This window comes from Poecilia mexicana, unplaced genomic scaffold, assembly GCF_051168715.1.
Source record: "Poecilia mexicana isolate PSO_F unplaced genomic scaffold, ASM5116871v1 scaffold_14, whole genome shotgun sequence".
Lineage (NCBI taxonomy): Eukaryota > Metazoa > Chordata > Actinopteri > Cyprinodontiformes > Poeciliidae > Poecilia > Poecilia mexicana.
The window spans coordinates 18,912,117-18,933,029 of NW_028263383.1; the positions used below are offsets into that span (position 1 = coordinate 18,912,117).

The 20,913-nt window shown below is 39.8% G+C and overlaps 1 protein-coding gene across 1 annotated transcript; it reads left to right on the forward strand.

Annotated features, from left to right (window-relative positions):
* Positions 1-399: 399 nt before the first annotated feature.
* Positions 400-18,479, forward strand: LOC148155518 (uncharacterized). Its single transcript, XM_088012317.1, has 2 exons — positions 400-1,552; positions 15,478-18,479. The coding sequence occupies exons 1-2, from the start codon at positions 1,414-1,416 to the stop codon at positions 16,416-16,418; spliced, it is 1,080 nt and encodes a 359-aa protein (XP_087868443.1). The 5' UTR covers positions 400-1,413; the 3' UTR covers positions 16,419-18,479.
* Positions 18,480-20,913: the final 2,434 nt, after the last annotated feature.

Sequence of the window (20,913 nt, forward strand, 5' to 3'; positions counted from 1 at the left end):
AAGATTTTACGTTTTTCAAAGAGAACTGGCACTGTATGAGAAATCTTTAGATGTGATGATCGTATGATCCACAAGGTGGCGGTAATGCAAGAGATGAATGCCGACAGTCATAAAATCACAAAGAAGAAGAGGAAGAGCAGGACCACACTCCAGTATGGTAGGTGGCGGTAAATGCACTTTGGATGCCAGCCGCCAATAAAAATCAAAGGAAGAAGAAGAATATTCAGTGCAATTATATTTAAATAATTATTATCAATACATTCAAATTTATACTGATGCGTCAAAAATAACTGGGAAAATAGGAATAGCGTTTGTAGTACCAGAATTCAATATAAAAATAGGAAAACGAATTACAGATGGATTATCAGTTTACACAGGAGAAATGTTGGCTATATTGTTGGCTTTACAATGGGTAGATGACATAAAACCATTAAAAACAATAATATGTTCAGACTCAAGCTCTGCATTATTAAGTTTAAAAAATAATCAAACAGATAGTAGGATGGACATCTTATTAGAAATATTGCATATATTATTTAGAATACAAAACATGGGTTTGATAGTTATATTTGTGTGGGTTCCAGCACATATTGGAGTAGAAGGAAACGAGAGGGCAGATAAAATGGCAAAGAGGGCAATTCAAAATTCTATTACCTTTACAGTTAAAATAAGTAAATCTGAAGGAAAGAGTATTGTTAAAGAGAAATTGATGAAAGTTTGGCAAAAAAGGTGGGATGAAGATAAAACAAAAAGATGGTTTTATAAAATTCAGAAGAATGTAGGAGAAAGAAGAAATGGAAGAAGAAATAGAAAGGAGGAAAGAGTGATAACAAGATTAAGATTTGGACATACAGGACTTAATTATACACTTTTTAAAATTCAAAAACATAAAACTGGCAAATGTGACCATTGTGATGAATATGAAACTATAGAACATGTTATATTTGAATGCCATAAATATGAAATAGAGAGAAGATATATGAAGAGAGAGTGTGAAGGGATTAAGGAGAAGATTAATTTATTAGATATATTGAGGAAGAATTTAGGGAGTAAACATATACAAATAATTATTCGATTTCTTAAGAAAACGAAATTATTTCATAGAATTTAATTGTAGTGTGTTTGTAAATGAAGGCATGATATACAAAGTTGTGCACAAGTATGTATGTGGTAAGTGTGAATGTGTGAGGTTATGTTAGGTAGAATTTATGGTAGAATATATGTGAGGATAAATATTTAAACCATCAGGAACCACACTCCATACCAGTAAGTGGCGGTAATGCTACTAAAAGTTTCTTGCCAACCGCCATAAAACCGACAAGAAGAAGAAGAAGAAGAAGAAGTACATGGAATGTTTTGTTGAATGCTCAAGTGTTTCTCTAAAAATATCTTCAGTCCAGCTTAAACGATTTTATGTACAAGCAGTTTACTGCTGCTGAAGAAACATTCACAGAGTTTAAAGAAATCACCGTCAAGTCGGAGGAAGAGATGGATGATCAGCGCAGACTGCTGGATTTCTCCCGGACTCCCCGGATAATCTTACACCGGATAGGTAGGAAACACCAGCGTTTGGATGAAGGTTAAGGTCTAAATATCTGAAGCTGAATGTTCTTTTCCCGTATAAATGATTTTTCAATAGGTAAATGAAAGCAGACATCACAATTATGCATTGAGAATGGCTTATTTATGTAGAGAGAAAATTTCCTTTTTTGTGGCTCTCCTTTAACTACTGACTTATGTGGCCTATGTGGTTTTGGTGGCTTCTATCGGTGTGGTAATGAACGACAAGGAGCTGCTCAAGTTGGCATCAGCTGTTTCTTTAATTCTCCATCTGCATTTCACAGAACGGGCATGGAGGTAAGGTCAGTCTCTGGCATAAAACAAGCTCCTCGTCAGTGATCCTCATGGCTCTGAGGATTACCCATAATACAATAACCACAATAAAATAATTTAAAATTACAGTGATCGTATAGTGGATTTTGTTTTACAATAAAAGGACAACCAGTGAGTCTCCTTTTTAGAGAAAATAAAGTAACTAATTAAAATGTTCTGAAAAATAAAATAAAATGCTGACATTTTATTTACTGGATGCCATTTTTATGTTTTAGTTTATATAACCTTGCATTTTAGAACAGTGCAGAAACATAAATTAACCACATCATTGTATAAAACTGTTAATATAAAACTCAGTGTCATGCTAACCATCTGCTACAGGAGATTTGGTAAAACATACCTGCATTTCACAGAACGGGCATGGAGGTAAGGTCAGTCTCTGGCATAAAACAAGCTCCTGCAAGGAGGAGCCATAATGTTACCACGTGGGAAATTCCCACTGCACTTTCCCACGAACTAAACATTCTCAAACACGACAAAAACGACATAATAACAGAACTAGCGTGACCCAGACCGAACATATTTCAACAATATGCAAAAACGACAACCACAACCGCACTTCACAAAATGCATTAATAATATTTCTTTAACACATGACAGAGACACGTTACCTCGTCAGTGATCCTCATGGCTCTGAGGATTACCCATAATACCTCGCTCTTTCTAGGGTGAATGCAATACAACTTTTTACCAGCAGATGGTGCATTTTAGCAGGATTTAACCTCAACCAATTTAACTATGTTACATACACCCCCCTTAAATTCTGCTAAAATGGGGTTGCATCAAACAAGCACACACAGCACTAAAATAAAAGTGCGATAAAGAGAGCACATAGTTGTCACATCAGTTCAAAACTTCCCCTAAGGAATAATGCTAGCAAGAGTGTGGCCAATACTCTCACCAACACAGACCCAAAAGATGCCATTTACACCTTTTGATATTCAACCGTTGCTCTATAAGGCAATCACCGAGAAAAAAAAACAACCCCCAAAAAACTTTGAATTAACACAAATCTACCCAGCAAACATTGTCTTTACAAAGGAAAACAGAGAGTCCACAGTCGACATTGAATCATCCACAACCTGTTCATTCATTTCACATATAAGTCTGGCCGGAGGCTTAACAGGTCTACCCGACCTAGTGCATAGCCGAGAAGGCTGAGTGCAAATAACATCAGTTGCGGGCAAGTCCAGTTTTGTGTCAATACTATGTTCAGCTGAAAGATCATGCTGAATGAGCTCAGAGTGGACAGCTGCAGTTGTAAGGTTGGAAACTGGTTCAGGAGAGCTTGACAGTGCAACAGATTCAGGGAGATGAGGTTCAGGCAAATCCTTGGTCACATCACTTGAGACAGGAGACACAATGTCTACTGAAGAACCACATACTGAAATGTCAGAAGCACAGTCAGGGTGATTTACAACAACTTCATCCATACAACCATTTCTGTCCATCTGCAAAAGCCAGTTCACAGTTTTAGTTTCATTGTCCTGTACCTCATCAGGCACAACAGGGTGAGAAGGTCCACTTCCTGCTGTGGAAGGGCAAGAGGAATTGTCCACATCATCAGAAACGGCAGCAGCAGTAAGAAAGTTGACAGGGAGGAGAAGATTTCTGTGGAGAACCTTTGTCCTTGATGTGACAGGGTCTCTGATGCAATACACATTGATATCAGGCTTCACAGACACCACTTCATATACCGTTGATTCCCATTTGTCTGCAATCTTCCTCTTCCCTCGCTCACCACGATTAGCAACCAAAACTCTGTCACCCACATCGAGAGGAGAACCTTTAGCCTTGCGGTTGTAGTACATTGCTTGATGGGCTTGTTCTGATGAACTGTTTTGTCGGGCAATGCGGGCAGCCACAGAGAGGTCATGTTTGAGGCGGGAGACAAACTCATGATGGTCTACAACTGGGCCATTTGACAGAGCGTGCTGGAAAACCACATCAATGGGCAGGCGCGGGATCCTGCCGAACATAAGGAAAAACGGTGCAAATCCAGTTGTTTCATGCTCAGTGCAATTGTAGCAGAATGTTAGCATTTTGAGCATCTGAGGCCATCTTGCCTTGGACTGGGGAGGAAGTGCACGTATCATGTTTCCTAAGGTTCTATTGTAACGTTCAACAATGCCATTCCCCATCGGGTGGTACGGTGTAGTGTGAGATTTTTGTATGCCAGCCATTTCCAGAAGTTCTTTGATGAGAAGACTTTCGAAATTTGCTCCTTGATCTGAATGAATGCGTTTAGGAAATCCATATGTGCAAAAGAAGTCATCCCACAGACGACGAGCAACTTGTTTGGCTGACTGATTCTTGCATGGAAATGCATGTGCCATCTTGGAAAAGTGGTCTGTTACAACTAGGACATCCACACTACGCTTATCTGAGAGCTCAGCTGTCCAAAAATCAATACAGACCAGTTCCATTGGCTCAGAGGTCTGAATACTTTCAAGGGGAGCTCTGTCATTAGGTTCTGGAGTTTTGCCAACCACACATCGAAAGCAACACTTGACATGGTTAATGATGTCACGTTCCATCCCAATCCAAAAGAACCTCTGTCTGGCGAGAGACAGTGTGCGGGCCTGGCCCTGATGACCAGCTGAGTCGTGCACTCCTTGGAGGACTTTGGCTTTTAAAGAGTCAGGGACAAGAAACTGTTGAGTTGTCATGTTCATTTGTTTGTCTTTCTTAACTCTGTAAATCAGGCCATCTTTAATGACAAGCTTAGGCCAATGTCTCAGCAGGTTTAAAACACCAGGTGACTCACTTGCTCGTTCACGTCTGGTGGGTCTCCTGTGACGCTGCATATAATAGAAAAGTCTGCCCAGCACACCATCCTGACCTTGTAAATTAGCAAGTTCACTCTTTGGCAGCAAGGCAGATTGATCAGTGTCACTGAGTTGCAAGACAGCTGGATCAGTGGCTCTCATCTGACTGAAACCTCCAGACTCATGTGCCTCAAGAACAGCTGACACATCTTGTGATGTTAATGATGTCTGGGAAGTTGGTGAGGGCACCTCAGCATCGTCATCTGTGCATTCAACAACCAACTGACAGTTGGTCGTACAACGAAACGCGTCTTGGACCGTTTTCTCCACCACACCGTTCACCTGGTTAAGTAGTGCGGTATATGGTTCAGTTACAATGCGATGGCTCATGCATGACTGAACAAATGGTTCTCTACTCAAGGCATCAGCGACAACATTTTTGCTACCAGGAACATAGTTCAGATCAAAACTATAGGGAGCGAGCCTGGACACCCACCGCTGTTCACACGCATCTAACCTTGGTTTGGTTAGTATGTACGTTAATGGGTTGTTGTCTGTCCAGACTGTGAAATGACGCCCTTTAAGCCAGTGGCTAAACTTGTCACAGATTGCCCATTTCAGAGCAAGAAATTCCAAGCGATGTGCTGGATAGTTTAGCTGAGAGCGTGAGAGAGTCCTACTGGCAAAAGCCACCGGTCTAGCCACCTTTCCATCAGGAGGAAGCTGTGACAAAACAGCTCCAATGCCATCAAAAGAGGCATCAACTGCAAGGATGAATGGAGCATTAAAATCTGGATGAGCCAAGGTAACACCACTTATCAACTCATTTTTCAAAGTTTTAAATGCTTCCTTGCACTCATCAGTCCAGTCAGATGGGGACAGTTTAACCCGACCCTTTTTAAATTTGGGTTTGTTGCCTCGCCCCTTTTTGTTTGTCACTCGTGGCTCAGCTACAAGGCTAAAGAGTGGTTTAGCTTTAACGGAGCACTTCCCAATAAAGTGATGATAATAAAGGACCATCCCAAGAAAGGATCTAATTTTCCTGGCACATGGTGTCTCACCATCAGGCTCCATAAGATCAGTTTCCTGTACCTCACTGATAGCCTGAACTTTACTAGGATCAGTGCTTATACCATCCTCACTTATCACATGACCCAAAAATTTCACTGACCTACGAAGGAAGTGACACTTTTTGGGAGACAGTTTTAAGTTATTTGCAGCCAGACGAGAGAAAACCATCTGGAGCCGATCAAGCGCAACCTGTTCAGATGGGGCAAAGACCATCAGGTCATCCAAATAACATAGCAAGCTAGTGAAATTTTGGTCCCCAAAAATAGACATCATCATCCGCATAAAAGTTGCGGGGCTGTTGGTCAAGCCTTGAGGCATCCTATTGTACTCATGCAGGCCAAAAGGAGACGAAAAGGCAGTAAACCTTTTGTCATCCTAGTGTAGTCTCACATTATAGAACCCTGAAGTCAGGTCCATGGTGGAAAAGAATACATTCCCACCAAGTGCAGCGAGGGCATCTGTTTGATGAGGCAATGGATGCGCGTCTTTAACGGTTCGCGCATTCAACCATCTGAAATCATTGCAGATACGGAGATCTCCATTCGGCTTCACAACCAGAACCAGAGGAGAGGAGTATTCGCTTTGTGATTTACGAATAATTCCCAACTCCTCCATTTCACTCAGAGCAGTGCGCAGTTTTTCATAATGACAAGGCGGAACACGCCTGTATGGTAGCCTAAAGGGCTTGTCATCCACCAGACGTATTCTGTGCACAAAATCTGTAGCATCCCCACAGTCCATTTTATGCCGAGAAAAGATGTATTCATACTGCTGAATTATTTGCAGTAACTTATTTTTCCACTCAAGGGAGACTTCACAAGATGAGAAGTCCAAGTCCTGGAGTCCAATTTCACTCAGAATGTGAGACATCTCCTCGTCAGTTACTGGTGTTTTTACAGGGTCTTTGGTGTACTGTGTGTTGGATTGGATGCACTCAGGTTTGGTGAAGTCATGTACAGAAACACAAGTGGACACATCGGCAACTTTTGCATTTCTTCTCAGAGTGAGAAGTTTTTCAGTTGGATTTACAATCTTGACAGGAACACAACCATCAGCATACAATGATGCTACAACTCTCCCCACTAGGATTTGTCTGGGTCTGCACTTGGACTGAGTTGGTTCAATGATGACTGAACATCCAACTAAAGAAACATCAGATGTAGGCAGTTTGGCCCAAACTAAATGTTCAGTTAGAGGCTGGAGAGTAACAGACCTTTTGAGTTTGGCTGTGCCCACTTTGATGGGTTTCATGCCTGGGTCACAGGACATCGAGTCTGACAGCAGAGACATTAAACAGGGCAAATTGTCTTTGTGAATGTCTCTCTGAGAGGAACAGTCAGTTGTCTCATCAAAAGAGACTTTCATTCGTGAAATCAGCCATCTGATAGCATTACTGCCCAATATCATTTCATCAGATTGGCCCGGAACCACTAGAACAGGGATCATGACATTAAAGCCAAAAACTGTTAGAGTGAGTTCATACAATGCAGAAGGTGTGACGACATGACCTCCACATCCAACAATAACAAAATCAGCGGCTGGTTTCTTATCCAGGTTCGTGAGATAGTTTGAAAGTTTTGCTTCTGCTTCCTCACTCATGGTGCATGCCATTGATCCACTGTCAACCAAGGCTTTGAGGGAATGTGTGCCTCCAACAGTCACATCCGTGTAGAACAAGCTGTCAGTCTTAGAAAGTCTCTGAGGGGCTTGCACAATCAGTGTCTTTTGTGGTGGAACCTTGCTGCTGTAATTAATGTACAGAGTCTCACAGTCATCATCAGAAGAATCCAAGGTGGGAGTGTCACTAAGAGGATCTGCGCTGTCCTCCCCTCCACGCAGATCTTTCAGTTTTCCTGTTGGTTGTGGGAAGGTAGCTGATCTCTCTGACTGCAGTTTCGACTTGAATGGCCAGGAAGATGACAGAAGAAGCACAGATTGTTCTGTCGGCAGTGCATACGTGCAGTGTGAGAATTATCATTACACACAGAACATGGTATGTCATTCAGTCCTTTAATAGTCGGCAAACGGTTTTTAACAGGTTGCCTTCTGCTGGACTGGGAGTTGCACTGGGCTTGAAGTAGCACTTTCTCCAACATGCCAATCAGTCTTTCCATTGTGGAATTGTCTGGGGCCACACATTGTTGCAGTTCCTGCTTTTGAACAGATGTGGGCGCTGTGCAGGCCACTTCTGCTCGGTTCACACTGATTCTGCTTTCTTTCTCAGCAGACCGCAGTCCCTTTTCCATATGATACTCATCCAACACTTCCTGAACATCTTGTGCCGACCATTTTTCTATGGTCTTGGATCTGAAGGTGAGAGCTAAATCTTTACATGGACAGTATCTGATGAACATGCGAGTGACTTCAACACTTGGATTGTCAAAGGTCTTACCCTGTTCTTTAAGTCGGTTAGCAGCAACATCAGCTGCTCCATTCAATCTTAGCCAATATTCGAATGGATCCTCGTTCTCTCTTGGCCGGGTGGAGTAAAAATCAGCAAGCGGTACTGGAGAGCACTGATCAGACCCAAAATGTTTGCGCAGAAGCGAATAGATGGCTTGTGGATTACGCTGAACATCAATTCCACAGTTGCGTATTCCACACCTCACAACATCCCTCGCTCTGCCTCTAAGATGGATAAGGATCTCCTCAGCCTGGTGTTCTTGCTGCACACCACTCTTTTTTATGTAATTTTTCATCGAGTCCTCCCATTCATCAACTGTAACCGTATCAGAACTCTCCCCCTTAAAAATAGGTGGTTCCTTCACCTGGCTTCTGGAGACGAGTTGGACCTGAGAAAGATCCAGTGAGCCGCATGGGACTTGATGGTTCTCATTTCGAGTTGTTTCAATTACAGTTCCACTTGGGCTGCTTGAGTTCAGGTGTGCCATAACACTATCAGCCAGCTGTTGCCCTATTTGTTGGACAATAGTGCTCATCTGATCCACTAGCCCAGCATTATCAACATGAGAATCTTGGATAGATGTGCTAGAACACTGAGGAGGTTGAATAGTAGGACAGGTCTGACCACTGGGTGTAACAGTTTCCCCAGTCACCAATGAGTCATTTACAGTATGTACATCAAGTGATGGACTACCCAATGAAAATGGAACAGGGGTGTTAGAGAACCCTCTACCTCTGCCAATACAGAGTGGAGTCACATTTGATTGTCCAAAATTACTGAAACTCATCTTGACAAAAGTCCAAGAGCATTCAAAAGAAATGTCCTTTCACAAAGATGTACAAACACACTCAGATGCGCTACTTAGACTTCCGTTGCAAATTCAGATGACACAGTGGAGCACCAGCGACGTGAGGATCAGAAGTCACCAGCCCGGTCCGATGTAGTTCTCGACGAGTCACGGCACCATTGTGGCCTATGTGGTTTTGGTGGCTTCTATCGGTGTGGTAATGAACGACAAGGAGCTGCTCAAGTTGGCATCAGCTGTTTCTTTAATTCTCCATCTGCATTTCACAGAACGGGCATGGAGGTAAGGTCAGTCTCTGGCATAAAACAAGCTCCTCGTCAGTGATCCTCATGGCTCTGAGGATTACCCATAATACAATAACCACAATAAAATAATTTAAAATTACAGTGATCGTATAGTGGATTTTGTTTTACAATAAAAGGACAACCAGTGAGTCTCCTTTTTAGAGAAAATAAAGTAACTAATTAAAATGTTCTGAAAAATAAAATAAAATGCTGACATTTTATTTACTGGATGCCATTTTTATGTTTTAGTTTATATAACCTTGCATTTTAGAACAGTGCAGAAACATAAATTAACCACATCATTGTATAAAACTGTTAATATAAAACTCAGTGTCATGCTAACCATCTGCTACAGGAGATTTGGTAAAACATACCTGCATTTCACAGAACGGGCATGGAGGTAAGGTCAGTCTCTGGCATAAAACAAGCTCCTGCAAGGAGGAGCCATAATGTTACCACGTGGGAAATTCCCACTGCACTTTCCCACGAACTAAACATTCTCAAACACGACAAAAACGACATAATAACAGAACTAGCGTGACCCAGACCGAACATATTTCAACAATATGCAAAAACGACAACCACAACCGCACTTCACAAAATGCATTAATAATATTTCTTTAACACATGACAGAGACACGTTACCTCGTCAGTGATCCTCATGGCTCTGAGGATTACCCATAATACCTCGCTCTTTCTAGGGTGAATGCAATACAACTTTTTACCAGCAGATGGTGCATTTTAGCAGGATTTAACCTCAACCAATTTAACTATGTTACACTTACTTTTTAAAGCAGGAGAAATATGAACAATGCAGCGCAAGTTTAGTAAAGCAAGTGTAACCGGAGTGTAGATGTCGAGTTCCATTTTCTGGTTTTCTACTACTTATCTCCTTTGCCTTCCAAAATCTCGCAGTATATGTATATATTTATATACAGCAATTCTCGCGAGAATTACTAAGCAGCCAATCGTTGTTGAGTGTCTTAGTCACATGTAACACCGTCACACATGTCGCGTCAATCCGCGTTTCCCCATCGGATACGGTTCCCCCCTGCGTCTTCTTGCCTTTCCGCCCCGCCCACGCGGCAAAATACGCGCGTGCTCGTGATGAGCACTGAGAAAGCACGCGCGTAGCAAACACGCGCTTGTTCGGAGCGCTTATCTGGGGAACTACGGACACCGTGAAAGCTCAAACAACATGTTTCGGAAAAGTTGTCACACTTTCTTCACGTTTTTGCGGGAAACTAATACTAACAATAATAATAAATAGTAGTAATTGTAAATAGATATATATCACAATAGGAAAATATATATATATTTTTTTTCCTATTGTGATAATGGGAAAATATATATATTTGAGAATGGTCCTGTTTTATTATACAGGCCAGGTTTGATGGCGAGCTGAAGATTCAGGCCTAAGAACCTAAAAGGATTTCACCTGTGGTGCCGAAAGATTTGGTTTCCCCACCAGGCTGGTGGGAGACTTCTTGCAGCCCATGAACAAAACTGTTCCCACTCTGATCTGACTTCTGTCAGCCTAGAAACTGCACCAAGCCCTTTAACCAACCCGCCTGACCCCGTTGAACCACCCCAGTTCCGGGGGTTTAGTAGTGTGGCTTGTTCCTGGAACTATGAAACTGATTGATTATTTTTCTTTGATTTGTTAATTTAATTGTTTTCGTTGTGTATTTTTTTGTATTTGATTTGGCCATTTGAATGTTTTTTTTTTTCCTATTGTGATGTACATATGCATATAATTATTCACTGTGAATACAAGGCACCCACATTGGCAAACTTCTAGTCTGTCTACTCCTTCATGAGTCGTATCTTGAGTTCTGAGAACTAGCCCATTGACCCTGTTGGTCATAATCTATTTTCAACTATTTAGAATAGAGATGTGCCGATCAGGTTTTTTCCTCCCGATACCGATACCGATCACCCATGAGGGCCGATCACCGATATCGATCACATAATTATTTTTTTTTAATTTTTTTTAATCATAAACACTACCGGTTACATTATGTGGAAAAGGGAACCATGAATTTACCTTAATTTAGACAAAAACTTGCTGTTAATAACTTTTTTCAAGAAGAAAACTAAACAAAACAGCAGGGGCGTAGGAAGCGGGGGGGACGGGGGGGACATGTCCCCCCCAATATTGGAGAGAGCCACATTCGTCCCCCCCAATAATTTCACCGCAGTTGCGAAGAATTTTAAAATCTTCCACTCGCATGCTTTTATTTTGAAGGCGCACAATAGCGCATTCAGCAGAGCGCTTCCTGCCCCTCCCCCCTCTGAACTGCTCAGAGTAAGGGCAGCAACAGAGAAACTCCGTTTGAAGGAGGTAAACAATCTGTCGGGAATTTTGCCATGAATATCGCTCGTTTATAACATCTTGTTGTCAGTTTACTTTCATAAATAGAACTAAATCTTTTTGGTTAAGCCGTTTTAATTCTGGAATAGTCACATGTCCAATATTATTACTTTGTCTAAAAGTTAGCTACTAGCCATAATGATTTATGTAATCAGATTGAGACTGAAACAGCAGCAAAATTAGCCTTTTTATTATTTAAAGTGAGCAACACCTGATCATACTCGACCACTTAACATGTATTTTATATTATATTATATTATATTATATTATATTATATTATATTATATTATATTATATTATATTATATTATATTATTTAGATATTTAGAAGAACAGTGCTGGAATTATGTTGAAGAAAGGTGAAGAAGCTCTGGTGAGGTCTTCATTTAGTTTATTAAAATATGTATTAACTTTTTAATTTTTAAATAAACTAAACTATTTTATTATGAGAGGAGCAGGTCAGGGAAGACATTGGAGAGCCAGGTGGAGTTTCAGAATGTGAAGATATAAAAATTACATTAATTTCAATAAAACCAGAAAGGAGAACAGGTGAAGACTGATGTCAGGTTGATTTCTTTCAACGTTTCAATATTTTTTTTCATTATTTCCAAACTATAAGGGTAATGATTAGGAGACATTGACAATAAGAAAGGTGCTTGAGGAGAGGTTTAAAATAAATTTGTGAAAATTTTTGCTACACAGTAAATGAAGTTGAGATGTATAATAATGTATACATCTGAAAATTAAGTTGTTTAAATTCTCATACTGTAGGAAATTTAGTTCACATTCTGACACATTCTGACACTGTACATCACTGTAGTGTCTGTTGTAAATCCATGAATCCATGCAGGAACATCAGGCTGCAGAGAGTCAGAGGGAGGCAGAGACAGAAACACATAACTAGATATTTTAGTTAAATGTGGCTGAAAATGACAGGAGAAAAAAAACATTTAGGCTTTTTGCCTCAGTGTTTTTTATGGTAAGTTACTGAATGCAGGGATGGAAAGTGGGACTGAGTTGACAGTGAGGAACTAAGATGTCTGTTAGATGTGAAAAAGTATCATTTTTATTTATTTTGTAGATCAAACTGTTGCACTGATGTAGAGTTGTTCAAAAAGAACAAAACTTGTTTTTAGATTTTATTTTTGTTGGTCAAACTGCTGTATTAAGTTTAAAACAGCAGTGTCCTATTTTATGAGCCGTTTTCTACTTTGGTTTTAGAAAGAAGTAAAACCAGTTAAATTACCAGTTAATTTATATCAATGCATTTTGACCAATAATCAAATGTCTTTTGACCAATAAGATATATCAGAATCTGTTAGCCTGTCTGTGCTACCAGAGTATTTATCTTGCTAGTTGTGAGAGGCAAATTCTAAAGTGAGTGTTCATCCTGGAATGACGGTCATCATACTATGCATAACTTTAATCTGATTATTGGATTGTAAATAGTAACATGTTAGAATACTTGTTACTGAAACAAGGGTCAAATTAGAGTAATGCATTACTGATGTGTTGATGGCATAATTGACACTTCTGCTCAAGCTATTTACTGATCTGTCAGGTTTCCGATATGCGTCCCCCCCAATGACAGACTCGTTCCTACGCCCTTGCAAAACAGGCATTGTGCAAATTGTACTGCTATTGGTAATACTATCTTTAACAGACTGATAACATATGAAGGCTCTGAAGAGGCTAAATAATGCAAAGAGCCAAAATAAAACCTCTCAACATTGCCAAAAAAATTCAAGTATAAAACTTAACATTCAAAGGCAAAAACAGGTTCCATTACAATAAACAATCCAGAGTTACTGAATGAAAACTTCCTGTTAGCATGGCGGCTAGCTGATTACTGCTAGTTCTGATTTGCTGTTTCTGACTGAGCGGAGTAATTATGTAGATCAGGGAGGAGATCGATTATTTTTTTTAGAGATTATCTGTCTCATGTTAGGACAGCGAAAGTTTTAATACGTATGTAAAATTTATTTTTTTAGGTTAGATGTTGCAGCTTTAAGCAGAGATTCGGTGTGAGAGTCACTACCAGGTGGAGCAGAAGCGAAGCTCCGTCTCTCAAATATTACTACCTGTAGCGTAGCAGCGGTTCAACAGGAAAGCAGAAACAGCGTCTTACATCGCAGCTCGATGACTTAAATAATTTTGCGGGTTATTTGTTTAGTTTTCTGACCGTCATGCTAATCCGGGTGAGTGTTTGTAGCTGTACGCTGCTTTACCTGCTATCTGATTCTCCGTATGTCTTTTTTACTGCAGTGAGCCTCGATGTAGCCAAACTCCATCAAGTATGGCATTGTTTTTATGTCGTATTAGCTTCGTTGTGTTGATGCATTTTGACGTTGTTCAATTTTCCGCCGCAACACGCAAACTTCCCGATTCACTCAGTGCGTTATAGTTACACATTGCTTAGGATTTGTGGCTGCGCGTTTGTGCAGTATGAAGGAAAGAGGAGACCAGCTGCACAGGCAGGCTGCGAAATGAGGTGATCGGTATCGGCAACAAGAGACAATGATCGCCGATCACCGATCATGCACTTTTTCACGAAAATCGGCCCGATTATGATCGGTGACCGATCGATCGGCACACCTCTAAATATAGTATACTGTTGTTTATGCAGAAATGCTACACAAGCAACATAAACTAAAAATAGCGGCGTTAGTAGTGTAATAGAAAATTGTATAATGTGCTTTAAGATTGTGTCTGATAAGATCATGTGTCTGCATGATCTCATCATGAGATGGGTCTCCTGCTCTCTTATAACCCTTTCAAGCATGAATTTTGATCCTTTGTGTCAGGATTTTTTACCCATTTTTATTAAGGCATAAAAGAGGTAGGAAAAATTTTTGTAAAGAAAATATATTATTTTCTTAGGTGATCAATTGTAATTTTCTTCTAATACAAAGTTGTTATTTGAAAAATACATCAGTAGTATTGTTCCTTAAGGGTTATCTGATGTCACAATATTTTTGTTTTTTACCTGCCAGAGTCGTCTACAGTAGAAGGAGGGACCGGGTCGGTTGGCATGATTTTTTTTTTTTTTTTTGTCTGTCGGCCATATTGGATTTAATAAAAATAATTTCTTGCATTTGCAGTTGATGGCCAGTAGTTGAGAGTGTATTTTATGATGCATTAGTGTCCACGTCAGTGGTCATTTAAAACATAAAAATCCACAAGAAGCACAAGAAAATGGCTTTTAGGTAGCTGTCCACTGTAGTGACCGCTATGCAGGAAAGGGATAAACTTCCACAGTATCATGTAACAGCAGGGGGTGTCTGTGATCCAGGAAACAAGCTGGGAGTTCCTCAGTGCTTCATGAAGCTTCATCTCACCATCACTACTTTTCATTGTTTCCTCTCCTGCTCTGGTCAAAACCCACAGGCCCAACCCAGTGCATGCTGGTCCAATACCAGTTCCTATACTTACAGAAAACTGACCCACAGTTCTTCCTGTCTAACTTAGAAAAGTAAATAAAGGAACAAAAACTAAGCAACTATCAACTTCCAAATAAACCTATGTTTGTAAATAAACCCCAAAGATATAAAGTGGACTAAAATAAAATTTTAATACAAGTCAAAATAATAAAAATAAACAATAGCTCCAAATATTGTCTTGAAATAATATAATTTATTGTTAAATATTAACAATAATCCCTACTGCAATCAATCTTGTAATAAATATGTTTTTAAAATCCATTAATTTGAGAATTCTCCAAATGTCAGCTGGAGATGTCGACTGATCTGTATCTCTGTCTACACTCTTGAATTTTCAAGTGTTTTTTTTTTGTCCATTTCTGTCTTAAACGATGAAGGATTTCTCCCATTTACTTCAGTAAAATTAATAATTTCTCATTTCCTCTGTTTTCTTCTCCAGATTCCCTGAAGTGTAACGTTTGTAACCAGGAGAGAAGATCCACTGTGGAAAAGGAGGAGTTAGAGCCTCTGCAAGTGAAACAAGAACAGGAAGTTTACTGCAGTCAGGGTGAAGAACAGATTGAATTAAAACAGGAGACTGATACCTGCATGGTGGTTCCTGTTGATGAGCAAACAAACCAAACTGAATCAGAACCAAACAGGAACCAAGACATCTTCCAGGAAGCTGCTGAAGCTGAGAACCAGAATCAGGAAAGATGCAAGACTTTCTCATGTGTCATCTGTGAAAAACGTTTCCCTTTCAAATCTGTTTTTGATGCTCACTTGAGGATTCACACTGGGGAAAAACCGTTTTCATGTGTGAACTGTGGAAAAAGTTTTAGATGCAAATCGTCTTTAACTAGTCACATGAGGATTCACACTGGTGAAAAGCCATTTTCATGTGGGAACTGTGGAAAAAGTTTTAGATGCAAATCGTCTTTAACTAGTCACATGAGGATTCACACTGGTGAAAAGCCATTTTCATGTGGGAACTGTGGAAAAAGTTTTAGTCAAAAAGGGTCTTTAATTATTCACATGCGGACTCACACTATTGAAAAGCCATTTTCATGTGTGAACTGTGGAAAATGTTTTAATCGCAAAGATAGTTTAACTCGCCACATGAGGATTCACACTGGTGAAAAGCCGTTTTCATGTGTGAACTGTGGAAATAGTTTTTGTCAAAAAGTTAGTTTAACTCGCCACATGAGAATTCACACTGGTGAAAAGCCATTTTCTTGTGTGAACTGCGGAAAAAGTTTTAGTCGAAGATGTTATTTAATTAGACACATGAGGATTCACACAGGTGAAAAGCCGTTTTCATGTGGGAACTGTGGAAAAAGTTTTTGTCAAAAAGTTAGTTTAACTCACCACATGAGAATTCACACTGGTGAAAAGCTGTAGAAATATTTCCCATACATGTTCTACAGAGTTTCCCCCAGAAAACTTTCTAAGCCCAGTGGTCGGGGCGTCGAGACGGTCCACCGTGTTTTTGTATTAAAAGATGTTAAGTTGACAGGAAATGTAAAAATATTACGGTTTAATTATATGTTACAGGAAAAGATCTACAGTGAAATTCTATTTAAACCCACAACTAGTCTAAAAACAACAAATTTGCACTTCTCTTTAATCCATTTAAGTCAGCGGCTCCATCAGCCTCATACAGCCTTGGACCGGCCCTGCATGATGAGGTAATCTGCTGCACTACGCAGAGATGCGCAACAAACGGGAGATTTAATTCAATGCTGCTCATGTGGCTTTAGTAGCTCTTCCTTTTCATGTCTGTTGAGTTTTTAATCGTCACAGAAACTATTCTGGTTGGTCGAGTTTATGGGACAAATTTCTCAGATCTCCGCATCGTGTAACCGGAAAAATAATACTAAAAATGATAATAAAATAATATAAAATCAGCGTGATGCGTGACTCCGAGGAGAGTGCGAAAGCTCCTCATCAGGCTGAACCTGCATGATTTGGTTAGCGCTGCTCGTGATCCACAAACGCTCCGGCAAACCGGGACCACAGACATAAACTTTACAGGGAAGACAGACACAGAGCCACACGCTGGGCAGCGTGTTGAGATGTAAACACTGCATATAATTGTTCGTTCACAAAGATAAATCATTCTCACCGCTCCACAACGCGCCTGTGAATTCGCTACAAGTTATTCCTGTGCTTCACATTGAGCTGTGCAACCAGAGCTAACGTGGCGGGTTTCAAACTCTTACCTAGAGTTCTCCAAAGGATCGTAATTCCTCACAGTAGGTTGATGTAAATATCCATACAGGTCAGCCTGTGTCCAGTTTGAGTGAAAGGAGGCGCGCGCGATCCCACTGAGGTAAAGCAGCGGTAGCGCGAGGCAAACGCAGAGGCGCCAGCTGTGTGATTGGTCTGCGCGCTGCCGGGTTTAAATGCATAAACTAGAAACCTATCCTTTAGGAATAAATCTGCTCTGCTAGTGAAATGCTAAGAGTAAAAGAGACGCTTGCAGCCTGGCTTTAAAAAGAAAAAAAAGATTATTTTTTTTTCCCTAGAAACGTAAACAAGCGACGCTTAGCCTGGCGGCGGGGCTAGTAAAGCATGGCGGGCTGCCAGGCTTATAATACACTGGGGGAAACCCTGTCCTATGTTGAGGTTCTCTCTAGAATTGATTTGGTTAAAAACTAGAATGAAAGATGGAGGCGTTTCATGTCTATAAAGCTGAGAATTGTTGTGTTTGTTAAATGTGATCATTTGGATCTTCACATTTGGATACATAGAGATGTGTGACCATGACACATTTTAATCGCACCTATGCTTTTTTTTTTCTGGCATATTCTGTATAATAAAAAAATAATGATAAACTGTATGTTCTTGTATTAACATTATGTTTGTGTTAAACTATATATTGTGTGTGTACGACGTGAAGAGCAGAGGGCTCAGCACACAGCCCTGAGGAGAACCAGTACTGATGCTGATAGATGAGGTTTTGTGGTCCACTGACTATTTCATGCATTAACAGAGTTTGACTGGACATGGACTCCCTTCCAGAACATTCTCACAAGATTGGACTTGAGGGATTAATTTGTATTCTTTACAATATTTTTTTTCTTTTTTGTAGTTTTAAAATCAAAATAGAATGTACAGAATGGTTGAGAGTTTTCAATAAATATATGTAAGAAAAAAAGTATTTCTGATAGTTTTGTCTTTAAAGTATAATAAGATTAAAACTGATTTCATTTATTTCAAATTATATTAACCAGTTTTACTCTACCTAATTAAAATCTTTTCAAATTAAATGAAATGCATTTGTACTTTAAAAAATGCAAGATTCACCACAAACTAATTTTCATGCATTGATTTTTTCTCCAGCTGTAATATTTTTGCTCTTTTCTGCTGCAGCTGTTAGATTACAGTTTTTTATGTTGAAACTGTGTATTTATATGTATTTTAGAAAGAAATAAAAGTGTAACAACTCATTTAACAAAAGTTTCGAGTTGTCCTGTAGTGTATGTTAAGCCTTATACTTGAACCCAGTAGATGGTGGCACCACACCTGTACTGGTTGTAGCCACTGTGGTTCCTGTAACTGATGGGTTGCTGGTTCAAACTCCCCACATCCTTCTCAGTTGTAGAATCCTTGAGCAAGGCACCAAACCTGCCTTGTCTGCTGGTAGGAGTCTGATGGCACCGATTGTGTAGCAGCTTCTGTTAGTCTGCCCCAGGGCAGCTGTGGCCAGGGGTGCTGCCGGGAATCGTGGGCCCCCGGAGGAAAAAAGCATCTACCTTCACCGAGAGCAAAATGTATTGATATTGGGTTTTATCTGGAACAACCGGCCTTTTAAGAACATTCAGATTTTTAATATGGTCCAAAATGGAAATAAGTTAAATGAATTGAATTATAGAGGTAAATCAGAACAAAACAAATGTTATAAGTTGATTAAAGACAACGAAGTCGTGAAGGGAGGATTTTAAGTTGTAGCTTTAGGAACTAACAATACCTTAAAAAACCACGGTGAACAACATCACATCTGACCAGGTGATGATTTTTGTGAGGGTTTGTTCAGCTGAAATTCAGTTTAGACACGTGATAAAAAACTTGAGATTATTAAATAAAATTCCTTTCAGTAATCACCTGTCTGTAATTCTTTTTTTTTTAGTATTAGGCCTGTCGCAATAAACAATAAATCAATTAATTGCATGATAAATGAAAATTATCGACCTCATTTTAATTGATCGGCTTTATCGTTTCTTCCTGCCCTTTTCTCTTTCTGTTGATGACACTGAATGAAAAAATTCTCAACTCCGGTGCTCTCCACAGACCCTCCCTTCCTCCTTTCCTTTGCTTAAGGGAGGAGTGAACTATTGCATCAGGTAGTTGGGTATGCCCATCTTTTAAGTCTAATGATTATTTAAGGGCAATATAATATACAAACTATATAATCTGTACTCACAGTCCTAGAGCTCACCACAGGGATGGTGTCGATCTTGGAGAAGTTGCTAGTTTTCCTGGTGGGAACTTTGGATGATTGGAATCAACAGAGATGTACCAGTGGGACTTTAGGGCAGATTAAAATTTTAAAGTTTACCCAATTTAAAGCATTTTGTCTTTATCTGAACTGCCTCCCATATCTCAAATTTCCTGAATGATTTGTAAACATAATGCTCCTTTACACCTCACTCCCTTCCTGACGACATCCGTGCGACTGTGGAGCAGAGCACCTCCAACGACTTGCTCTTAGATAAGACCATCATATCAGAGACAGGTTCCTGGGAGAGCTGGCTGTACAGGGTTCATTTTATACTACTTACTCTTATTCTTATTGGTTAGAACAAACCAAATATTAATCAGAACCAAACAGGAACCAGCTTCACCAGGAAGCTGCTGAAGCTGAGAACCAAAATCAGGAAATAAGAAAACCTTTCTCATGTGTGACAGGTAAAAAGCATTTTGCTGTCAAATATGTTTTTGATGCTCACATGAGGATTCATATTGGCGAAAAGCCATTTTCATGCATGAACTGTGAAAAAAGTTAGTCACAAACAAGCGTTTAACTCAGCAGCACATGATGATTCACACAGGTGAAAAGCTCTAGAACTATTTTCCATATATGTCCTATGTTGAGGTTCATCATAAAAGTCATTTAGATGACAACTGAATGGCTTTCTTGTCTATAAAATGGGAAAATTGATTAATTTTCAAATTTGTGAGGGCAGCTGTCGCTACCTTCAGTAGTTTAAGTGCTAATGGGTGAATGACTAAAGTACAGGCCATTTTATAACTTGGCAATACTTTCAGTAGCCCATTTCTTTGTTTACAAAGAAATACTTTGTGGAAACTTGTCAGTTTTGATCCGTTTAACTGCAGGATTTACACTATAGATGTTTCTGGTGCTGTTTTTTTTTTTGTACCCCCCGTACAGATTTCCATACAGGTCTCCTCAGAGAAACATATAAACACCCTTATGACCAAATTTAATTGTTGGACTGATTTATGATCCTAATAAATGACTGCTTTTTAATTCCCGGTGACCAGATGTCCCCCCCTAAAATAAACAATCCTTTGACCTCTGTTGGTCCCCTTTGTGACACTTGGTTTTGGTAAACTCCTTCCGACCTTCATGAGTTTTGAGAAGAATACAATTAAAGTTTGAAAACAATAAGTGATAGATAGTCACTAACCAGAATATTACATAATGTACAATATAGTATATTTAAATAGAATATACTATATTGACTTTAACTATATGTCTCAGGAGATGCAACAGAGCCCCTGGGTTCAGCAATAAACATTCTCTTTGCAGGTGGCCCTCCCCTACTCATCACACCATTTGTGTGTCTGTGCGTGTAGGGGGCAGTCATGAGGGGGTCGAGGGGGGGGGGGGAGTGGGAGCCCCCGTCTACTAGTCAGTGCTTACTACATG